Source organism: Hemitrygon akajei, chromosome 7 (genome assembly GCF_048418815.1).
Source record: "Hemitrygon akajei chromosome 7, sHemAka1.3, whole genome shotgun sequence".
Taxonomy (NCBI): Eukaryota; Metazoa; Chordata; class Chondrichthyes; order Myliobatiformes; family Dasyatidae; genus Hemitrygon; species Hemitrygon akajei.
Window position 1 is genome coordinate 35,379,949 of NC_133130.1, and position 19,863 is coordinate 35,399,811.

A 19,863-nucleotide genomic window follows, 5' to 3' on the forward strand; every position below is an offset into this window, starting at 1 on the left:
GAGAGACATAGATAGGTTAAATAAGTGGGCAAGGGTCTAGCAGATGGAGTGCAATGTTGGTAAATGCAAGGTCATCCACTTTGGAAGGAAAAATGAAAGAGCAGATTATTACTTAAGTGGTAAAAAAAATTGCAGCATGCCGCTGTGCAGAGGGACTTGGGAGTGCTTGTGCATGCATCACAAAAGTTGGTTTACAACACAGCAGGCTATCAAGACAAATGGAATGTTGGCCTTCATTGCTAGAAGGATTGAATTTAAGAGCAGGGAGGTTATGCTGCAACAATACAGGGTACTGGTGAGGCTGCACCTGGAGTACAGCATGCACTTCTTGTCTACTTACTTGAGGAAGGATATATTGGCTTGGAAGGCGGTGTAGAGGAGGCTCACCAAGTTGATTCCAGAGATGAGGGAGTTAGACCATGAGGAGAGATTGAGTTGCCTGGGACTGTACTCACTGGAATTCAGAAGAATGAGAGGAGATCTTATAGAAAGGGATAGATAAGAGGCAGGAAAGTTGTTTCCACTGGTAGGTGAGACTAGAACTAGGGGACATAGCCTCAAGATTTGGGGGAGTAGATTTAGGATGAAGATGAGGAGGAACTGCTTTTCTCAGAGAGTGGTGAATCTGTGGAATTCTCTGCCCAATGAAGCAGTGGAGGCTACCTCAGTAAATATATTTAAGACAAGTTTGGATAGATTTTTGCATAGTAGGGGAATTAAGGGTTATTGGGAAAAGGCAGGTAGCTGGAGAAGAGTCCATGGCCAGATCAGACATGATCTCATTGAATGGTGGGGCAGGCTCGACAGGCAAGATGGCCTACTCCTGCTCCTATTTCTTATGTGATACAGAGGATAGTGAAGATAGGAGGAACCAGATGAGGGGGGACAATTGGCAGATGAAGGGCATAGAAAAGGTGAAGCAAGTGAGAAGAAATGCAAGTAGATAGGTGCGTGGATGTTGGACAGATGGAACTAGATGGAGGAGGGTGATGAGGTAATGAGGGAAGGTGATGGAAAAGGGAAACAAAAAGCTCCCACCAGTCACACCCAGGATCTCTGTCCTTTTGTTGTTGAAATCCTTTACATCTGTAAAGTTTTATATTGAACAGAAACAAGCAAGATGACGCATGTTGGTGTTTGTAGATCAAACAGATCTCTTTCTGTCACTCTTTATGCTAACCTATTAGCATACCATTCAGTTCTTTTCATCCTAATCTGTTTATTCATTATCTTCTCTTTCATCAATTTAATTTGCTATTTCCATAGTCACATGTTTTACATATTGTGTGAAAAAGTTTTTTTTCTGAATTCCATACTGGACTTACTGATTATGTGCCATACTGGACTTACTGATTATGTGACATTTTTCCTTAGTTACAGTCTCCTCCAGTAGTAGAAATATTTCCTCAATGTCTATCCCAATATACCCTCTCATTATTTAAATACTTCATGAGGTTTACACTCAGTTTGTCCTAAGGTACAACGTTTTAGTTTTACTATAATAGTTATGCATCCTTCTTTTAACTTTCTCCATTGCTTTATATCACTTAAATAACAAAAGATCAGAACTATGTTCATGATTCTAAGCATGATCTAGCCAGGGTTTAACATGACATCTCTGTTTGTCAATTTTATCCCTTTACAAATGAACTTGGTTCACTTTTTAAAAGTAACCTCGTAACCTGCAGAACTACAGTGGAGACCCATTATCTGCACTCTGATTATTTTTTTCAGCTTCCCTGCCTCTTGATAATCTCTTTAAATTCGTGCATATTATTTTTGTTTTATATAGTCACATACAAGTTCGGCAACATGGGAACTTCGGGAAATCATCATTTCTTTTAAATCACGAAGAACAGAGTATTTCTTACACTCATTGACTGTAATGGTTCACAAATAACTATCCATTACAGATAGAACTGCTTTGTCATTAGGACTGCAATTTTTTCAATGCCTAAGCTGATTTTGGCAAAAGTCACAAAACTGTGCTTATAATGGGCAGTTATAAATCTAAAGTCCAATCATTTAATATTAGCTGCACAATCCATTATTTATCCAAGGACCAACAAAGTCATCGAGGAATCAACCATTAATTACAAAGCAGATGAAGGCGACTCGACTCGCATATTAAAACTAACTATAATCTAAACAAACAAGGGAAAACTAGTTCCCATACTCAATTATAATCGAAAATAATAATCAGTTTAACTCATTTTATGTTTGACCCGATGTCGAAAAGTTGCAGAACCCTTCAGAACTTCTGTTAAATTGGGCATGGTAGCTTGTATGTATTTTTCACAATTGCAGTATGTATGATGTGTAAGAACATCCTCCATACTCTTCCGAATGAAGTGCTTGAAATCAATAAAAAAAACTTTATAAACTTCTGTTACCTTGTCATCAAAAACTCGTATTTTCTCTTCAAAGTAATGTGCAAATGTTGCCTCACTCTCAATTTTCGATGAGTTACTATTCTAAATGAGATTTCAAACAGCAATCGTCCCATTGTGACAATTTTAATATCGTTAAATAAAGACGTTATTAAAGCGAGTTCTTGGGAACGTGGTCATAAGCACTCCGAAGATCACTTCAACATACCGATGGCAACCCAGTAATCCGGGGCAGAGAATGTCTTTTGACAGAGAGAAGCTCCTCTTTCACCCAGAAGCCTGGCGCATCCCCCTCACTACGGTCCCTACCGTCCGCAGTCCGGATGAGAGACGCCGCTCTATTGGACGGCTGCGAGAGAAGGTTTTTTATAGCGGGTTGCGATTGGCTGCCGGGGTGATGCCCGAGCCTCGTTCCTAAGCTACTCGCCTGGTGGCTGACTCAACTCTCGAGAGGGGAGGGGGGATGGGGGGAAGCGAGAGACGGAGATGGCAGCGGGCCGACGTGAGGGCGACTGTGTGGGGCGTGTGTGAAATCTGTCGGCGGAAGGAGGCGAGGAAGGCCGCGGAGCTGGAGAAATCGAGAGCAAGCGCGCGGACGAGGCGAGGCGGGGAAGGACAGGACGGGAACGGCGCCTGAGATCACTGGAAGCAGAAGGAGAGTGACTGTTGAGTGGAGGTTCTCCGCTGGCCTCCGGGCCTGAGTGGTGGCTCGGTATTGGCGCAGTGAGGGAGGCAGAGGGAAGCGGCGCCGGCGGGCGCTTCAAACAAGTGATCCAATAGATATTACTCCACGGACTGGCACCAACAGAGGGAGGAGGCAGGGAGCTGTGAAAAAATAACCGTAGCCCCAGGAGCTGCAACAGCAAAGGCCCAGGATCCCCGTACTGCCTTCCTCAGGATGAACTCGGTCAGGGCAGCCAGCAGGCGACCGAGGCGAATATCGAGGCCGCGCCCCGTACAGGAGAGAAACAACGCAGCGGGTAAGAGAACGGGCGCCGGGAGAAGGGGTGTGCAAGAGAGGCTAGATCCTAAGTGAGCGCACTGGAACAACCTTCCGCCGGCTGTCCCTGCGCCTACAGGTTATAGACGGACTGGAGAGACCGAGGCTGTCCTCCCACAGTTTAGGCCGCGCTTTGTTTGTGCCTTGGCACAATCCTGTGGTGGCAGCATGTTTGAACACCCCTCATCACCTTCCCTCTGGTGTGTAAATTTCACATAAAATGGAGCCCATTGGAGAGACACCTTTTTCAAGGAGAATGCAACGTTGGTATTTAAGATACCCATTAACTATTTAAAATATATATACTGCTAAAAATTACGCATGAAATCACACTTCCCGTATATTATAGGTTTACTTTGTCTGCACTCTTTTCTGCCGTCCCCCTTTCTCTTTAAATGGTGTCTGAATGTTTGCTGCGTAGTTGCCTTAAAGTGATCGTATCCTCATGTCGAGTCCACGGGATCATTCTATCTACCCTGTGCTACTCAAAGTCTGTCTGTATTTGAAGAGGCTTTCTTTAATCTGATCTTGTGTTTTTTATTTCTCCAAAGCAAGTGGCTTGAAGTTTGTTTTTTTATATAAAGTTTTGCATTTTGACAGGCCTTATTTGCAGACCAAAAACAAGAATTGTGGTGTTTCGATATTAACCCTAGGGCTATTATATGCGTGTTATTTTTCACAGATGTGCTTGTGTTTAGAGAAAAATCACTTTGTGTTTGTTAGCATTCACATCTATCAAAAAAGGTTGTTATTTTGTTGTGGTTAATATGATAAGGATTGTTTTGTCAGATTAGGAATATGCTTGTGTCATAGTGTGGGAGGAATGTAGGCACCTTAACTAGGTCTGTCCATTGAGTAACTGCTGTAATGGCCACTAAAGGCTGTTCATATGGTGTTACTCATCAGATCTCAAAATGGTGTCAGATTAGAAGTTGCAACATGTATGCATAATATTAATTATACCAAATGATGTCACTTCATCTATGTGCAAAATGCTAAAATATGCAAATTGGTTAAATATTTAATTAAGCAAATTCTGTTTTAATTTTTACAATTTGTTGTCTGATTTAATATTTCAAAAGATTAGTATGAGCAGTGTATCTGCATTTTAGTATGTACAAATGTCATGCTTTTTTAAAATATTTTTTCAAACATAAGTAACGGACTTGATTTTGTTTTCAAAATCTGACTATTATTGGAAAACTGGTATTTTGTTTACCACACGAGCGAGTTAGTTGGGCAGACATTGTTCAGGGTTTGCATTCCTCTGCTGTCGAGCAATTAATATGTGTACAGATGGTATATTAATGAATTATGTAAAGGCACTGTGACAAAGAAAGCTTGTTTATATCTACAGGTAACTGTGTGAGATTTACCTGGTATGTCGGAGGTAAAAGATGGGAATGATGCTGAATGCTGGGCTCAGGAGATTTATTCAGTGAGCTGTACTGAGATCTCAGCAGCACAAGTTGACCTGGACTTGCTCTGAGTTATTTGACCTCAACTGGAGCTGAAATGGGATTTGTGTGATTTTTTTTTTGTGGGAATTTTTACTGGCTTTTCTACTTCACTAAATAACGATTGCACTGCAGAACTCAGTGATAAGTTTGGTCTTGGCTGTAATGCTTTCTCTGGATCAGTAGCCTACTGACTTTGAATAAAGATTCTTGTTGGATAATGAGTTACAGTAGTTGGAAGCACCAATAGTGGACAGTATCTCAGCAAAGGGGGGGGGGGGGAAATTAGAAGGTGATAACTTTGGAGGGAATTTCACGAGCATCCTTAATATCGTTAACACTTTCCCACATTTATTTCTACTGGTGTAGTTAATTGACAGATTGTTCCATTAATAATATTGTAATATGGTATGTTCAAATTAAGTATTTAACATACAGTGGAACACATGCAGACATTTGAAATTTATAAAGGTAGTCTTCATCATATAGCTGACAAATTTGAAGCAACATCTGAAAAATTTATTAAAAGTGTACATCATATTTGTTTTTGGAAGAAGCCTTGACAGAAAACAGAATGGAACCAGTGGAGGTGTTTCCAGAGGGCCTTTGAGAAGGTGCCTACCAAAAGGTTAAGTCACAAAAGGTCATGGTGTTGGAGGTAGTACATTACCATGAATAGATAATTGGTGACCAGGGATTGGTCATTTTTATTGTAGCACTGTAACTGGTATGGTCCAGCTGATATCCACGGTAGGACCAACTATTAATAACATATATTCAGTGACCACTTTTAGTTACAGGGGTGGAACTTGGTGCTGTCTTCTGCTGTAGTCCGTGCACTTTAAGGTTTGACATGTGCGTTCAGAGATGCTCTTCAGCACACCTAGTTAATTGAGTTACTATTGTAACATGTAGTTATTTGAATCAGTCTGGCCAATCTCCTTTGGGTTCTCTCGTTAATGAGGCCTACAGAACTGCCATTCATTGGATTTTTTTTTGTTTTTCACCCCATTCTTTGTAAACTATAGTGACTGTTGTGCATGAAAAACCCAGGAGATCAGCAGTTTCTGAGTTATGAAATCACCCCGTTAGGCACTGGCAATTGCTCCACGGTCAAAGTCACTTAGATCACATATTTTCTCCATTCTCATGTTTGGTCTGAACAACAACTGAACTTCTTGTCTATCTCTACATGCTTTATGTTGCTGCTGTAGGATTTGCTGATTAGATATTTACATTAATGAGCAGGTGTGCCAAAGTGGCCATTAAGTGTTTCATGACTGATTTGGAAGGAAGCAAATCAATAATGGCCAGATTAATGAATGACACAAAGGTGCAGAAGCAAGTTGTGAGGTGGATACAAGTTTACAGAGAGATATTGGTAGCTGATGTGAGCAGGCATAAACTTAGCAAAGTGCATGTGAGATGGGAAAATGTAAAGTACATTTTAGATGAAAGAACTTGAATGAAGAAAAATTGCCGAAAAGTGCAATGCAGAGATTTGGGGATCCTTGCGCATTAAAAAGGGAAGGCTTGCACATGTTCAGCAGTCAAGGAGAATGGAATATTGGTACTTATCTCAGTCATTTTGGAGTATAACTTAGGGAAACCTTGTTCTACAAGACATAAGTTAAACTTCAAGTAGACTGTTGTGAACAATTTTGGAGTGCTTTTATTTAAGAAAAAGCTAAACCATCGGAAAGTGGTTCAAAGTGCCAAGTAAATTTACTATCAACGTAGATATATGCCACTGTATCCTACTTTGAGGTTAACTTTCTTGCAGGGATTTACAGGGGAAAAAAACAACATGATTGATCAGAATTAGGTTTAATATTACTAGTGTATGTCGTGAAATTTGTAGTTTCGCAGTACATTGCAATACATAGTGAAAGCTATAGATTACAATAAACATATAAAAAAGAAAGTTAAGTGGAGCTAAAATAGAGGAAAAAGTACTGAGGTGGTATTCATGGATTCATTGTCTGTGCAGAACTCTGATGGCGGAAGGGAAGAAGTTATTCCTGAAATGTTGAGTTTGTGCTCAGGCTTGATGGTAGCAGTAAGAAGAGGGCATGTCCTGGGTGATGCAGATCCTTAATAATGGATGCAGCCTTTTGAAGGTGTCCTGGATGATGGAGAGGCTAGTGCCCATTATTTAGCTGGCAGAGTTTACAGCTTTTTCTTATTTTGTGGAGAGGCCCCTCCATACCAGATGGTGATGCAACCATTTAGAATACTCTCCACTGTACATGGTATTGTATATGAATTTTAATAATTAATGTTACTTTGAAGAATGAGTAATGGGCTGTAATATAAGGTTTTCACTTTAGTGGGAACAATAAAAATATATTTTTAAATGTGATGTAGCCACTAAGTGTTGGTATTCATAAGAGATTCGAGTGTTCTTGTATGTGCATCACATTGTTAGCATGAAGATAGGATAGCAAAGGGCAACTTTGTCTTTATTGTGAAGGGATTGGAATATAGCAGGAGTCTTGTGCAGTTATATACGGCATAGACCAAGTTCAGAACATATCTGGAGTGTTGTTTTGAAAGTTAACCTTGCCTTAAAAACCTGCAGGCCTTGGAAACAGTGCAACAAAAGTTTACTAGATTAATTCCTGGAGAGCTATCCCATTGGAAAAACCAAGGGAGAAATGCTGGGGCCTTGGCAGAGGTAGTTGTACCATTATTAAAGTACTGGAAGAGTTGTGGGGAGGGGTTGGTTAATATTATGCCTTTAATCAAGGACTACAAAGACAAGCCAGGGAATTACAGGCCAGTGAACCTAACATCTTGGTGGAAATGTTGCAGGAAGAGATTCTAAGAGATATTTCCCTGCATTTGGAACGACAAGAACTGTTTGGGGATTTTCAGCATGGCTTTGCACAGGAGAAATCGTGTACTATGAATTCCATCTGAGTTTTTTGAAGAAGTGATAAAGGGCAGGACAATAGTTATTGTCTGTGTGGACTTCAAGATTCTGCATGGTAGACTGGTCTGGAAGATTAGATTATGTGGGTTCAGAGTGAGCTAGACAATTGGATACAAAATTAGCTTGGTGGTGGTGGAGGCTGGTTTCCTTATTGGAGACACGTGGCTAGTGGTGTGCTGCTGTGTCCACTGTTGTCTGTCATCTGCACTAATGATTTGGATGAGAATATGCATTCAATGTCCACTTTTAGTTACACTTGTATAGTTCATTAATGCAAATATCTAATCAGCAACTCCGTGAATAAAAACATGCAGACATGCTCAAGTGGTTCAGTTGTTGTTCAGACCAAACATTAGAATGGGGAAGAAATGTGATCAAAATGATTTGGACTGTGGAATGATTGATGGTGCCAGATAGGGTGGTTTGAGTATCTCAGAAACTTCATGTACAACAGTCTCTAAAGTTTACAGAGAGTGGTGCAAAAAACAAAAAAATCTGGTGAGTGGCAGGTCTGTTGGTGAAAATGCCTTCTTAATGAGAGAGGTCAGAGGAGAATGGATTGACTGGTTCAAGCTGACCGGAAGGTGACAGTTACTCAGATAACTATGTGTTACAACAGTAGTGTGCAGAAGAGTGTCTCTGAATGTACATGTTGAACCTTAGAGTGGATGGGAAACACCAGCTGAAGATCACACGGTACCACTCCTGTATCTCATAAAGTGGCTACTGAGTATAGTTAGCAATGGTTAACAAGTTTGTGGATGACATCTAAATTGACGGTTTAGTGAACAGTGAAGAGGGTAACCTAAGATTACAACAGGATTTAGATCCACTGGGAAATTGAGAAATTTAGATCCAAGGCAGCTGGAATTTAACTTGGACAAGTGTGAAGTGTTGTAATTTGGTCAATTAAAATCAGGGCAGGCCTTGCAGGTTAAATGTCAGGGCTATGGGGAATGTTGTAGAACATGGAGACCTAGGAAGACAGGCATATAATTCACTGAAAGTGGCAATACAGGTAGACAGGCTGGTGAAGAAGGCATAAATAGGTTAAGGAACGGAGTGCAGGAGTTGTGATGCTGTTACAAGACATTGGTGGGACCGTATTTGGAATATTATGTTCAGGTTTGGTTTCCTAGCTGTGAGAGGCTATGAAGCACAAAAGGTTTCAGAAAAAATCCCTAAGGATGTAGCAGTAGTTAGAGGGCTTGAGTTATTGTAAGGAGAAACTGATAGCTTTGACTTTTTTCTTTAGAGCTTGGCAGGTTTACTGGTGACCTTATGGATGTATATAATACCACTAAAGGCATAGAAAAGGTGAATAGCCCTTTTCCTAGGTACGGGAGTCTAAAACGGATACACAGATGTAGGAGGGTGGGTATATGCTGATTTACCTCATGGGCTGAGGATAAATAAATGCTAATTGTGAGGGGTATAAGGGTTGGAATGTGTTTGTGATTAATGAAAGAGATGGCGTTTAGAGAGGATAGTTTTGAATGTGAATAGACGAATTCTAATGGAAGGAGATATTTAACAACAATTAAGAGAATTATGGAGAGGAGCTGGGTTACTGTTGAAGTCATCAGGAATGAGGATTTCCTTGGTGTTGAGATTGAGAGGAGAGTGGAGAGATTGAGTAATAAACATTGACTTGGGTAATGATTTCAAGAGAGAAGTGTTGGAGTAAAGTATGGGCATGAAAAAGAAACAAGAAATTAGCATCAAAATTTGTGGGATGAAGTTGATGTTCTATATTGTTTCCTTGTTGACATCTGTGAAAGTGGAGTAAATTCAGTAGACTTTTATGGATGCAGGGAGGTGAATACAGGTATATATTAATATACTTGAAATATATTAATATACAGAGATGCAAGAAGTCTGCAGATGCTGGAAATCAGAAATCCTAAAGAAGAGTCTTGGCCCAAAATGTCAATTATCTCTTCATTTCCATAGATGCTGCCTGTCCTGCTGAGTTCCTCCAGCATTCTGTGTGTGTTAATACACATGGAGGTGGCTGAAGCTGTTTGATATCCTTGCAGCGAAGTCCAACCTACCCAAAATAAGAAAATGTTTGTCTTGCTGATAATGGGAAGTAGATTAAAGCAACTGATTGGATGTCCTTGGTTTCAAAAGCAATGTTGTCTTAGAGCTCTCCGCATTTGATAAAAGGAGAGATCTAAAGTAGATTCCAGTAGGAAAGTAATAATGTCCTTGCATAATGCTGATGTTGAAGGAACAGTGGTTGTGACAGAAGAGACTGAGGCCCATTGCCATTTAATCTCTGCCTATCAAAGCAGGTAATTGAAAATCCAATTTCATGTGTGGTCTGGTCAAATATATACACAAAAGGTATTGGAAGATGTGGCAAATTGGGAAAAATACCGAGAGTGATTTGAGGGTTTGGTTTCCAGAAGATGCAGATTAGATGCAACTGAAAATTAACTGAAGTACCAAGAATTCTTTGGATACAGAGATGAAGTAGAGTCAAGTGATTTTCAAAAATCTATTGGGTATTTACAGTCGGCCCTCCTTATCCGCGGGTTCCGCATGCGCGGATTCAACAAACTGCGGATCGGGAAAACCTGGAAGTTCTCTCTCTAGCACTCGTTGTTTGAGCATGTACACACTTTTTTTTCTTGTCATTTTTCCCTAAACAATACAGTATAACAACTATTTACATAGCATTTACTTTGTATTAGGTATTGTAAGTAATCTAGAGATGATTTAAAAGTACAGGCAGTCCCTGGGTTATGAACGAGTTCCGTTCCTGAGTCCATCTTTAAGTCGGATTTGAAGTCGGAACAGGTACATCCGGTAATATGTAGCCTCAGTAAAACGTTTGTCTTAGTATATATTTTACCTTTCTATGCATATAAACACTTGAAACATACGTATTTCAATAATTAAACCACTGCCTTGCTTAGTAATAATTGTAGTTTTCATCGGGGCAGGGCCTTTCAAATGCTCCATTAAAATTGTTCCTATCGTTGACCGACTGTAGTCTAACGCTTTTCCAAAGACCGATGGCATTTCACCTCTTTCCGATCACTTTATTACTTCCACTTTATTTTCAATCGTGATCATGATTATTTTCGTGAACTGTAACACTGCGGATTTAGAGCTGTGCTGGGTTCTAAAGTCCACCGCACTAAGACAGGTTAAATAAGGTCGGGGGTACCGCTGGGTCCTAAAGACCACTGCATTGTGACAGGTTAAATAAGGGACTTGAGCAGCCACGTTTTTTGGTATCCGCGGGGGGTCCCGGAACCAATCCCCCATAGATAAGGAAGGCCGACTGTACTTTAAAGAGAATTGGTAGTACGAGGAAAAGAGCAAAGTGCTAAGACTAATTACATAATTCCTCGAAGAGGAGTACTATTGGCTGAAGGGTATGCACTACCTGTTTCAAAAGGCAAACTCCAACCAATATAGTAGGAATAGGATCATGATACATTAAATACGATAATGAATAGGTTCACCATTAAACACATCAACTACATTAAGAATGCTGTAAGAATATTTGAATATTGATTAAGCCTTTAAACTTTATTGAAACTCATTTAGACAGTAGTACTGATTGTGCATGGTCTACAAACTCCTACACAACTGATTTTGACCATTGCAGTGTAACATAAAGCTGAACTAAAAGCTAGAATAAGGAACTGGTGTAAAACAGCTCTCAACTAAATGTGACTGGGTAGTTTTATAAAGAACTAAGTACACTGTCACATGTTGGATGCCTTTCAACATGTTTTAATGTGTTTTGCATTATCTTCTAAATCATGAAAATTGGCGCTCCCGTCTTACCCTAGAGAATCATGATTGTAATACAGATGTTATTATAATGTGTGCATTCGAAAGTTGATCTCAAAAGAGGCAAGTAAATCAAGTCAAAGATAAATTAATAACATAATAAGTGAAAATTACCTAAAACTGCAGTTTACAGATTAGATATAAGTAAAGTTTTGCATTTATTTGTGAAAGTTAAAAGTGGCCCTGTAGGGTAGTGTAATTGGAAATGTACAAAATTCACAACCACCTGCTTTGAGTTGGGGTTCACTTTAAGAAGCTGGTCTGACGTGATTATGTAATTATGTTAATTACTGTTACGCACTGTGTTCAGTGCTTGGATTACAATAAGTGTGTTGTTATGGTTTTCTTAAACAAAAAATGCCTCTCACCATTTTATTTGTGAAAACTTACTGTCCCACTTATTATCTTAATGATTTGGACAAATTTATACTCTATAATTTTTGTTGTTTGCTGTTATTTCTTCAATGACAGTTGGTAATTTGCTTCCTTGCCCATAGTTTCTTCCAATTTTTAATAAGTGGAAGAAATCAGTCCTGATACTTCGGCTTCTACCTTGTAGGAACTAACTTCCCTGTATATGCCTGCAAGCAAATGAATTTTAAAGTGGTATATAACAACATAAATATGTTTTGATAATAAGATTACTTTGAACTTTGCACTTTGAAATCTGCTTTAAAAGTAACTTTTGTAAGAAAATCTTACTATGAGAAGAAAGAGATGTATAGAATTTATAATCTAATGGAATTTTGAATGCTGATAGGATAGGTGGGAACAGAATGGATGGAAATGGTGAATTGGATGAGGAAAGTAATGTTAAACTAGAGGTAGTATATACAGGAAATTAATACTGATCAGGTAAAATCAATTGAACTTTATAAAATGTAATTCTGTAGGATTTACATTCAATTAACAATGATTTATTTCAGCATAACTGTGATTGAGTTGTGCAAGTTGTTTAGAAATAAGCACTTTTCCTGGATATTTAGGTGTGGAATATTCATAGAGTGTTAATGATTTGTGGGATTTTTATGGCATAAAATGTTCATTTCTCTTTCATCTTTTCTCTTGTTTTGGTATTTAAAGCCATAATGCTGAATTCATCTCTGAACTCGGGTACAGTTATTGCAGTGCTTTTTTAACATTGTGCGTCTGTATAACATTGTGTACGTGTGTTAAAAACTTGAAATTACATTTGCAATTAATGTTAAATCTGTTGTTAACTTTAAATCCAGTCTTGCTAGGGGTATGATGAAAAGTCACAGGGCAACTGATTAAATAACAAAACAGGCATGAAGTGTGCACTTCTATAAAAACAAAAAAGATGTATATCAACAATCCATAATTTCAGCAGATTCCATTATTTTCAGGCCTTTGTCACTTCCAGCTTTTGACATTAATCCCACTCTTTCCCCCTCTGATATCTCCACCTCTTTCACATCTGTGAGTTCTTGCTCCAACTTTTTAGACTCGCTTAGCTCCTCTCTTTCTTTCAGTCTGCATGAAGGATCTTGACTCAAAACATTGACAGTCCATTTTCCTGCATTGATGCTGCCTGATCTGCTGAGCTCCTCCAGTACTTTGTGTATTGCTTTGAATTCTAGCATCTGCAGTCTCTTGTGTCTTCATATCAATTTGTCTGTTGTTAATCTAGGTGAATGTACTTTAAAGAAAAATCTATTTTTTGATTATTCCTCACATCAGTGAATCAGATTCAGGTTTATTATTACTGACGTGAAATTTGTGTGGCAGCAGTACAGCGCAAAACAAAACAAAATTGCTATAAGTTACAATAAAAAGTAAATAGAGAAAAAGAAGAATAGTGGGGTAGTGTTCATGGATTCATGGACTGTTCAGAAATCTGATGATGGGGGAAAATGCTGTTCTTAAAATGTTGAGTGTGGGTCTTCAGGTTCATGTACCACCTCCTTGATGGCAGTATTGAAACTAGGGCATATCCAGGATGGTGAGGATTGTTAATAATGGATGCTGCTTCCTTGAGTCATTGCCCTTTGAAGATGTCCTCAATGCTATGGAGAGATGTGCTCGTCATGGAGCTGGCTGAGTTGACAACCATCTGCAGCCTATTTCCATACCAAGCGGTGATGCATCCAGTTATAATGTTCTCTGCAGTATGGCTGGAGAAATTTTCTAGTCTTTGGTGATGTACTAAATTTCCTCAAACTACTAATGAAGTATAGCTGCTGGCTTGCCTTCTTTGTAATTGCATTGAAGTATTGAGTCCAGGTAAATCCTGTGTTCAAATATTTAATAAATTGTCAAATTAACAAGATTGGCTTAACAATATGAAATTACTGAGTGATGTACTTTTTCATAAAATGCTGAGCCCAGTTACTGTTAATATGCAAGCATGTACCATTAGCTTTGAGGGTAAAGTGCTTGAAGTCTACGTTTAAGTATACATGTAAGATGGAAATGGGCCTTGAAGTAGTTAACAAAATCCCCCACCTAATAAAGGCCCTCAGAAATACTGCGTCCGGTGCTCCCGGTGAGACCCGACGCAGACTGGGAGACGGTTTTGATGAACACCTACACTCCGTCCGCCAGAGAAAGCAGGATCTCCCAGTGGTCACACATTTTAATTCCACGTCCCATTCCCATTCTGATGTGTCTATCCATGGCCGCCTCTACTGTCAAGGTGAAGCCACGCTCAGGTTAGAGGAACAGCACCCTATATTCCGTCTGGGTAGTCTCCAACCTGATGGCATGAACATTGATTTCTCTGACTTCTGTTAATGCCCCTCATCCCCTTCTTACCCCATCCCTTCCCTTTTTCTTTTCTCTTTTTTTTCCACTCTGCCCCTCTCACAATCACTCCTTGCCTGCTCTCCATCTCCCTCTGGTGCTCCCGTCCCCCTTTCTTTCTCCCTAGGCCTCCCATCCCATGATCCTTTCCCTTCTCCAGCTATGTATCCCTTTTACCAATCACCTTTCGAGCTCTTTGCTTCATCCCTTCCCCTCCTGTCTTCTATCATTTTGGATCTCCCCTCTTTCCCCCCCCCCCCCCAACTTTCAAATCTCTTACTATCTCTTCTTTCAGTTAGTCCTGACGAAGAGTCTCGGCCCAAAACGTCGACTGTACTTCTTCCTATAGATGCTGCCTGGCCTGCTGCATTCCACAAGCATTTTTTTTTTGAGTGTTGCTTGAATTTCCAGCATCTGCAGATTTCCTCGTGTTTGCATCCCTCAGAATTGTGCTAGTTTTCAATAAAAGAACTGAAGAGAGTTAACCTGAAATAACTTGAAATAATAAAAAATCAAGTAATTATTTTTACATAACTTGAGATGATCAAGAGAATGGCACAACTGTAATTTAAGGCAATCTGTTCACATGATGGTGAAGGGGAAGAATGGGTTATAATGATAAATTAAGAGAGATTGGAGGAGACTTGAACAGAGCATAAGTGTAGACGTGGGCTAGTTGGGTCAAACATTCTGGCTTTGTGCTACTTATCTGATATAATTATATTTAGAAAGTAATGTTTGTTAATGATACAAGATATTGCCAATGCTGGAAAATCAGATGGCTTCATTAAACGAAGGATGTGGAAGCTTTAAAGAGGGTGCAGAATGAATGGATTTAATGAACATTCTTTGTGAGGATAGGTCGAGTGAGTTAGGTCTTCGGAGTGAAGATGATAAGAGGCACAGGGTGCATAACTAGAGACTTTTCTGCAAGGCTGAAATGACATACAAAAGGGCATAATTTTAAGGTGATTGGCAAAAAGTATAAAGGGATGTTAGAGCTAGTTGTTTTACACAGAATGGTGCGGTGGTAGAGGCAGATACACTAAGGACATTTTAAGAGGCTCTTCAGTAAGCACATGGATAAAAAAATGTGGAGGGCTAAGTGGGATGGAACGGTTAGATTAATCTTAGAGTAGGTATAGGTAGGCCTGCACTGTGTTTATTGTCATGATCTAAACCAGCTGCTGGAGAAACTCAGCTGTTCAAGCAGCACCTGTAAAGGGAAATGGACATTCAATAAGAAAGAATAGAGGGGAGACTGCCAGTATAAAGAGGGCAAGAGGATGGTGAGCAGCAGCTGGCAGATAACGTGATTGAAGAGCAGGGGAGCAGTACAAAGCTCAGAATAGGAGCATTCTCTCAGATTGCCTGAAAACAGGATGAAAACCAAACTGAGTACACTTTGAAGAAGACCTTGGAAAATTGAACATTGGTAAGCTTCTATGCTTGATCAGAGGATGCTTCAGGATATACTGGTTTCGTGTATATTGCTGTAAAACATTTGACAAATTAACGCTTATACATTCTAGGGAAAAAATATCATACAATCAGAGGAAAACGTTCAAATGTGTGTTGAAAAGCTCATTTTCACTGCTGGAAATGCCTGGCTTATGATTGCTTAAAGTGGAGAAATAGCCTTCAGTACAGCACTGAAAATCATGAGGGTGCATTTCAGAAGCACAGACACCAAGTCGTGGCAAAAGGAGTGGACCACTATACAAATAGCCTGTACCTTCACCCACCAACTGCAATTTCTATGGAAGAGTTTGCAGTTTCAACATTGACTTATTTAGCATCTTCATTAGCCACAAAAGCAGAGTGGAAGCAAGTTATCCTCAAATCAGTCTAAGAAGTAAACTGTACGATATTCTAAAGAATCCATTTACACTTGTATATTAGAAATTCCTGAACATTGAAAAGACTGTAGTTGATATGTGATGTTCCAGGAAAATTCCAGTAGATAGTTAACAAGTATAATGACACATAGAACTTGAACACACAAGTTGTCATCTGAGGTTTTTGACTTGTGTTTTCTAGTTTCAGATTAAGTAAACAATATGCTTGTAAGTGTAGAGTGCATAAATGCCGTGGGATGTCACTACTGCCAGCAACATTGATTTTGATATCTATTTTGGGTGTTTGTACAAGTGAGAACTTCATTAGATGTTTATTCTGTAACTTTTTTAAAAACAAAAATAGGATAGACTAAATGTGATTATCTAAGATATTGGTGCACATTCTATTGTGTAAGCTTATCAGCTGCTTTTAAATCTGATACTTTAGGAGGTTGATAATGATACCTTGTTAAATATTGTATTGCAATATACATGACATGAGCTTGTGTTAATCCATTGTTTGTTCTGGATGATCTCTCAGAAATTCATGATTAGAATTTTGAAATAGCAGGAGATGCAATTGTATGATAGAAATTCTCTAAAGTCTCTTGATTACTGGGCACTAGGTGAGAGAGAGGTTTTTAATAAGGGGGAGATTGGGAAAATTGTTAAAAATCAAAGGTTTTTAATTTACAGATTGAGAATTAGATAGCTTGACCAATGCAGATAAATTTCAGCAATGTATTTGAGGTGGTTTCCAGGACAGGGTTTTAGAATTGATCAAAAAGCCACATTATGCAGTAAGTCATGTAACTCCTTCAGTTAGTCAATAATTTGTCTAACTCTGTCGTGCTCTGTCGTGGGCAAAGTACTGGAGAGTTTAACATCGGTAGCTGAGCGAAGGGCGCTGAGTAGGCTACGGTCAATTATGGAAAACCCTGAACATCCTCTACATAGCACCATCCAGAGACAGAGAAGCAGTTTCAGCGACAGGTTACTGTCGATGCAATGCTCCTCAGACAGGATGAAGAGGTCAATACTCCCCAATGCCATTAGGCTTTACAATTCAACTGCCAGGACTTAAGAACTTTTTTTTTAAAGCTATTATTAATGCTTTTTGAGTTAGTGATTTAGATGCATATCATATTATTACTGAGTTAAGTATTGTATGTAATGAGTTTTTGCTACAACAAGTGTATGGGACATTGGAAAAAATGTTGAATTTCCCCATGGGGATGAATAAAGTATCTATCTATCTATCTATCTATCTAATTTGAAAACAGACTATCTTGTAATTGGTGAATTGCATACAGGCAGTCCCCAGGTTATTTTCCCAAGTCCATCTTTAAGTCGGATTTGTACGTAAGTCGGAATAAGTACATCCGGTATTATTTAGCGTCAGTTAGTCAAACGTTTGTTTTAGCATATAGTATATATTTTACCTTTCTATGCATTTAAAACACTTAAGAAATGTATATATTGCAATAATTAAACCACCGTTGCTTAGTAATAATCTTAGCTTTCATCGGGGCGGGGCCTTTCACATGCTCCATTATTCTTACTTTATCCTTTACCTGTATCCTTTAAAGTTGTTCCGATCGTTGACCAACTACAGCCTGAAGCTTTTCCAATGACCGATGGCATTTCACCTCTTTCCAATGGCTTTATTATTTCCACTTTATTTTCAATTGCGATCATTTTCCGTCAACGGAACAGAAAACTGCTGATTTTATGTTCTATCGCTGAGCAGCAGTGAACCATCTGATTGGCCTATCAGAGTTCTCTTTAGGAACTAGTTGCCTTGATCAGCATTTCTGATCTGGCTATTGTTCACGATCGCACTTAATGAAAAAAATACAGCAGCAGCCGCAGGCAGCGGGTCTTGTGCTGCTCTGGCTCCTAAACTCCACCCACACTGAGAAAGGTTAAATGGGACAGGTGGGGGCAGTGCTGATTGGAAAAGGGGGGGAGGGTCAGGGTGAATCTTGCTAAGAAATATTTAAGCCAAATACAAAGTACACACTCAACACAGTGTTAACGGCAACGACTTAAAATGGCAGACAGCGTCATAATCCGACCTAAAATGGCAGACGGCGTTCTCCTCCCTCCGTTCGTAAGTACGAGTTGTCCGTAAGATGGATGTTCGTAACTCAGTTTTGAGCCATATTTCAAGTTGAGGGCAAACTTTAAAGGAGTGAAAACTGATTTGGTCTCAATTAACTGGACTGAATTGCTATAGGAAACCTATGGTAGAAAGCTTACAATAGCATGAATTGGTACTAAACAAAGCAGGTATATAAACTTAAATATGAAAGGCTTTACTTTTGTAATCTAGTAACAATGGTCATTTAATAAATTAAGGATTCTGAATCTGTGCCCTAGTCAACGGTCTGCTTCAAGGAAACCTCCACCAAATGAGTCCTTTCTCAATTACTACCAACTGGTGGTTGTAACATCAATGATGATAAATTGCTTTGAAAGATTTTAGTGGCCTAGCCTCATAAACAGTTTAGGCCCCTTATAATTTGCAAACAGGAAAATAGGCCTATTTTTCTTCCTTGCCCATTTGCACTACATTCAGCTGTGGATCACCTTGACAATAATAATATAGAATGTTATTCATAGACTGAGGCTCAGCCTTAATTGGCATATTTCCAAATAAGCTCGTCTCTAGGCTCCTGGACCTTGACCTTGCCCTTTGGGAGGGGGAGGAGAGGGGCATCTGCAACTGTTTTCTTGACTGGCAGACCTCAAGTGGTTAAAATTGATGAAATTTCGTGGTCGTTATTTGTGTTGGGTGCATTGTTCACTTCTCCACTCCCTGTATTATCATGACTCTGTGGTGAGACAGTGTACCAACTTGATCTTTTAAGTTTGCTGATGATGACACTGTTACTGATTGGATAATTGACAGTGATTCGGTGGAGTACAGGAAAGGTAATGCTATGCTATCAGAACAAAACCTTGTCCATAATGTTAGCAAGATAAAGGATCTGGCTGTTGACCTAAGGAAGTCAGTAGAGGGTGGTGAACACAACCTTATGCTCATCATCAGAGCTGCTGTGGAGATCGTTGACAGTTAAGTTTTTGGCATCCATATCAACAGTAACCTCACCTGATCCCTTCTCATTGACGTGGTGATCAATAGAACATATCGGTATGTTTATCTTCTTTGGCATCTGAGAAGATTCGCCATATCCACGAGGATTATCTTGATTTCTACATATGTGCCACAGAAGTTAACCAGAAAGGTTGTATCTCAGCCCTGTCTGGCAACTGCTCTCTTCTGGACTGAAAGAATCTGCAAACCACAGAGGCATGGACTACTCTTTATTGTGAATGGAATTGAACCATGTGCAATCGTTGGTGGACATCAAAATATTTGATGCTATGAAGAAGGAAAGATGAGTATTGATGAAGCAGGTGATGATAGTTTGGTCAGAACATTGTCCCGAGGAACTTGTTCAATGTGATCATGGGTTGGGTATGATTGACCAACAAGAACCATGCTATCTTATATTAGATATGAAGTATTAAAAAGCAAAAAAAACAAATATGTACTTGAAACCTGAAGTAAAATCAGAAAATTCTAAAGATTCTCAGCAGTTCTGGAGGAAAAAAAATTGTTTTGGAACTGTGAACATTCATCCAGAAATGGAGAAGGTTA

At 39.3% G+C, this 19,863-nt stretch overlaps 1 protein-coding gene across 4 annotated transcripts in view; it reads left to right on the forward strand.

Moving 5' to 3' along the window:
- The first annotated feature begins 2,841 nt into the window (after positions 1-2,841).
- Positions 2,842-19,863, forward strand: part of fbxo11b (F-box protein 11b) — a 129,412-nt gene continuing 112,390 nt past the window's right edge. For all 4 annotated transcript variants that reach the window (XM_073050630.1, XM_073050631.1, XM_073050633.1 and 1 more), the window contains exon 1: positions 2,842-3,370. In XM_073050630.1, the coding sequence (XP_072906731.1) occupies positions 3,289-3,370 (82 nt within the window). In that variant the 5' untranslated portion in view covers positions 2,842-3,288. The remainder of the gene's footprint in view (positions 3,371-19,863) is intronic.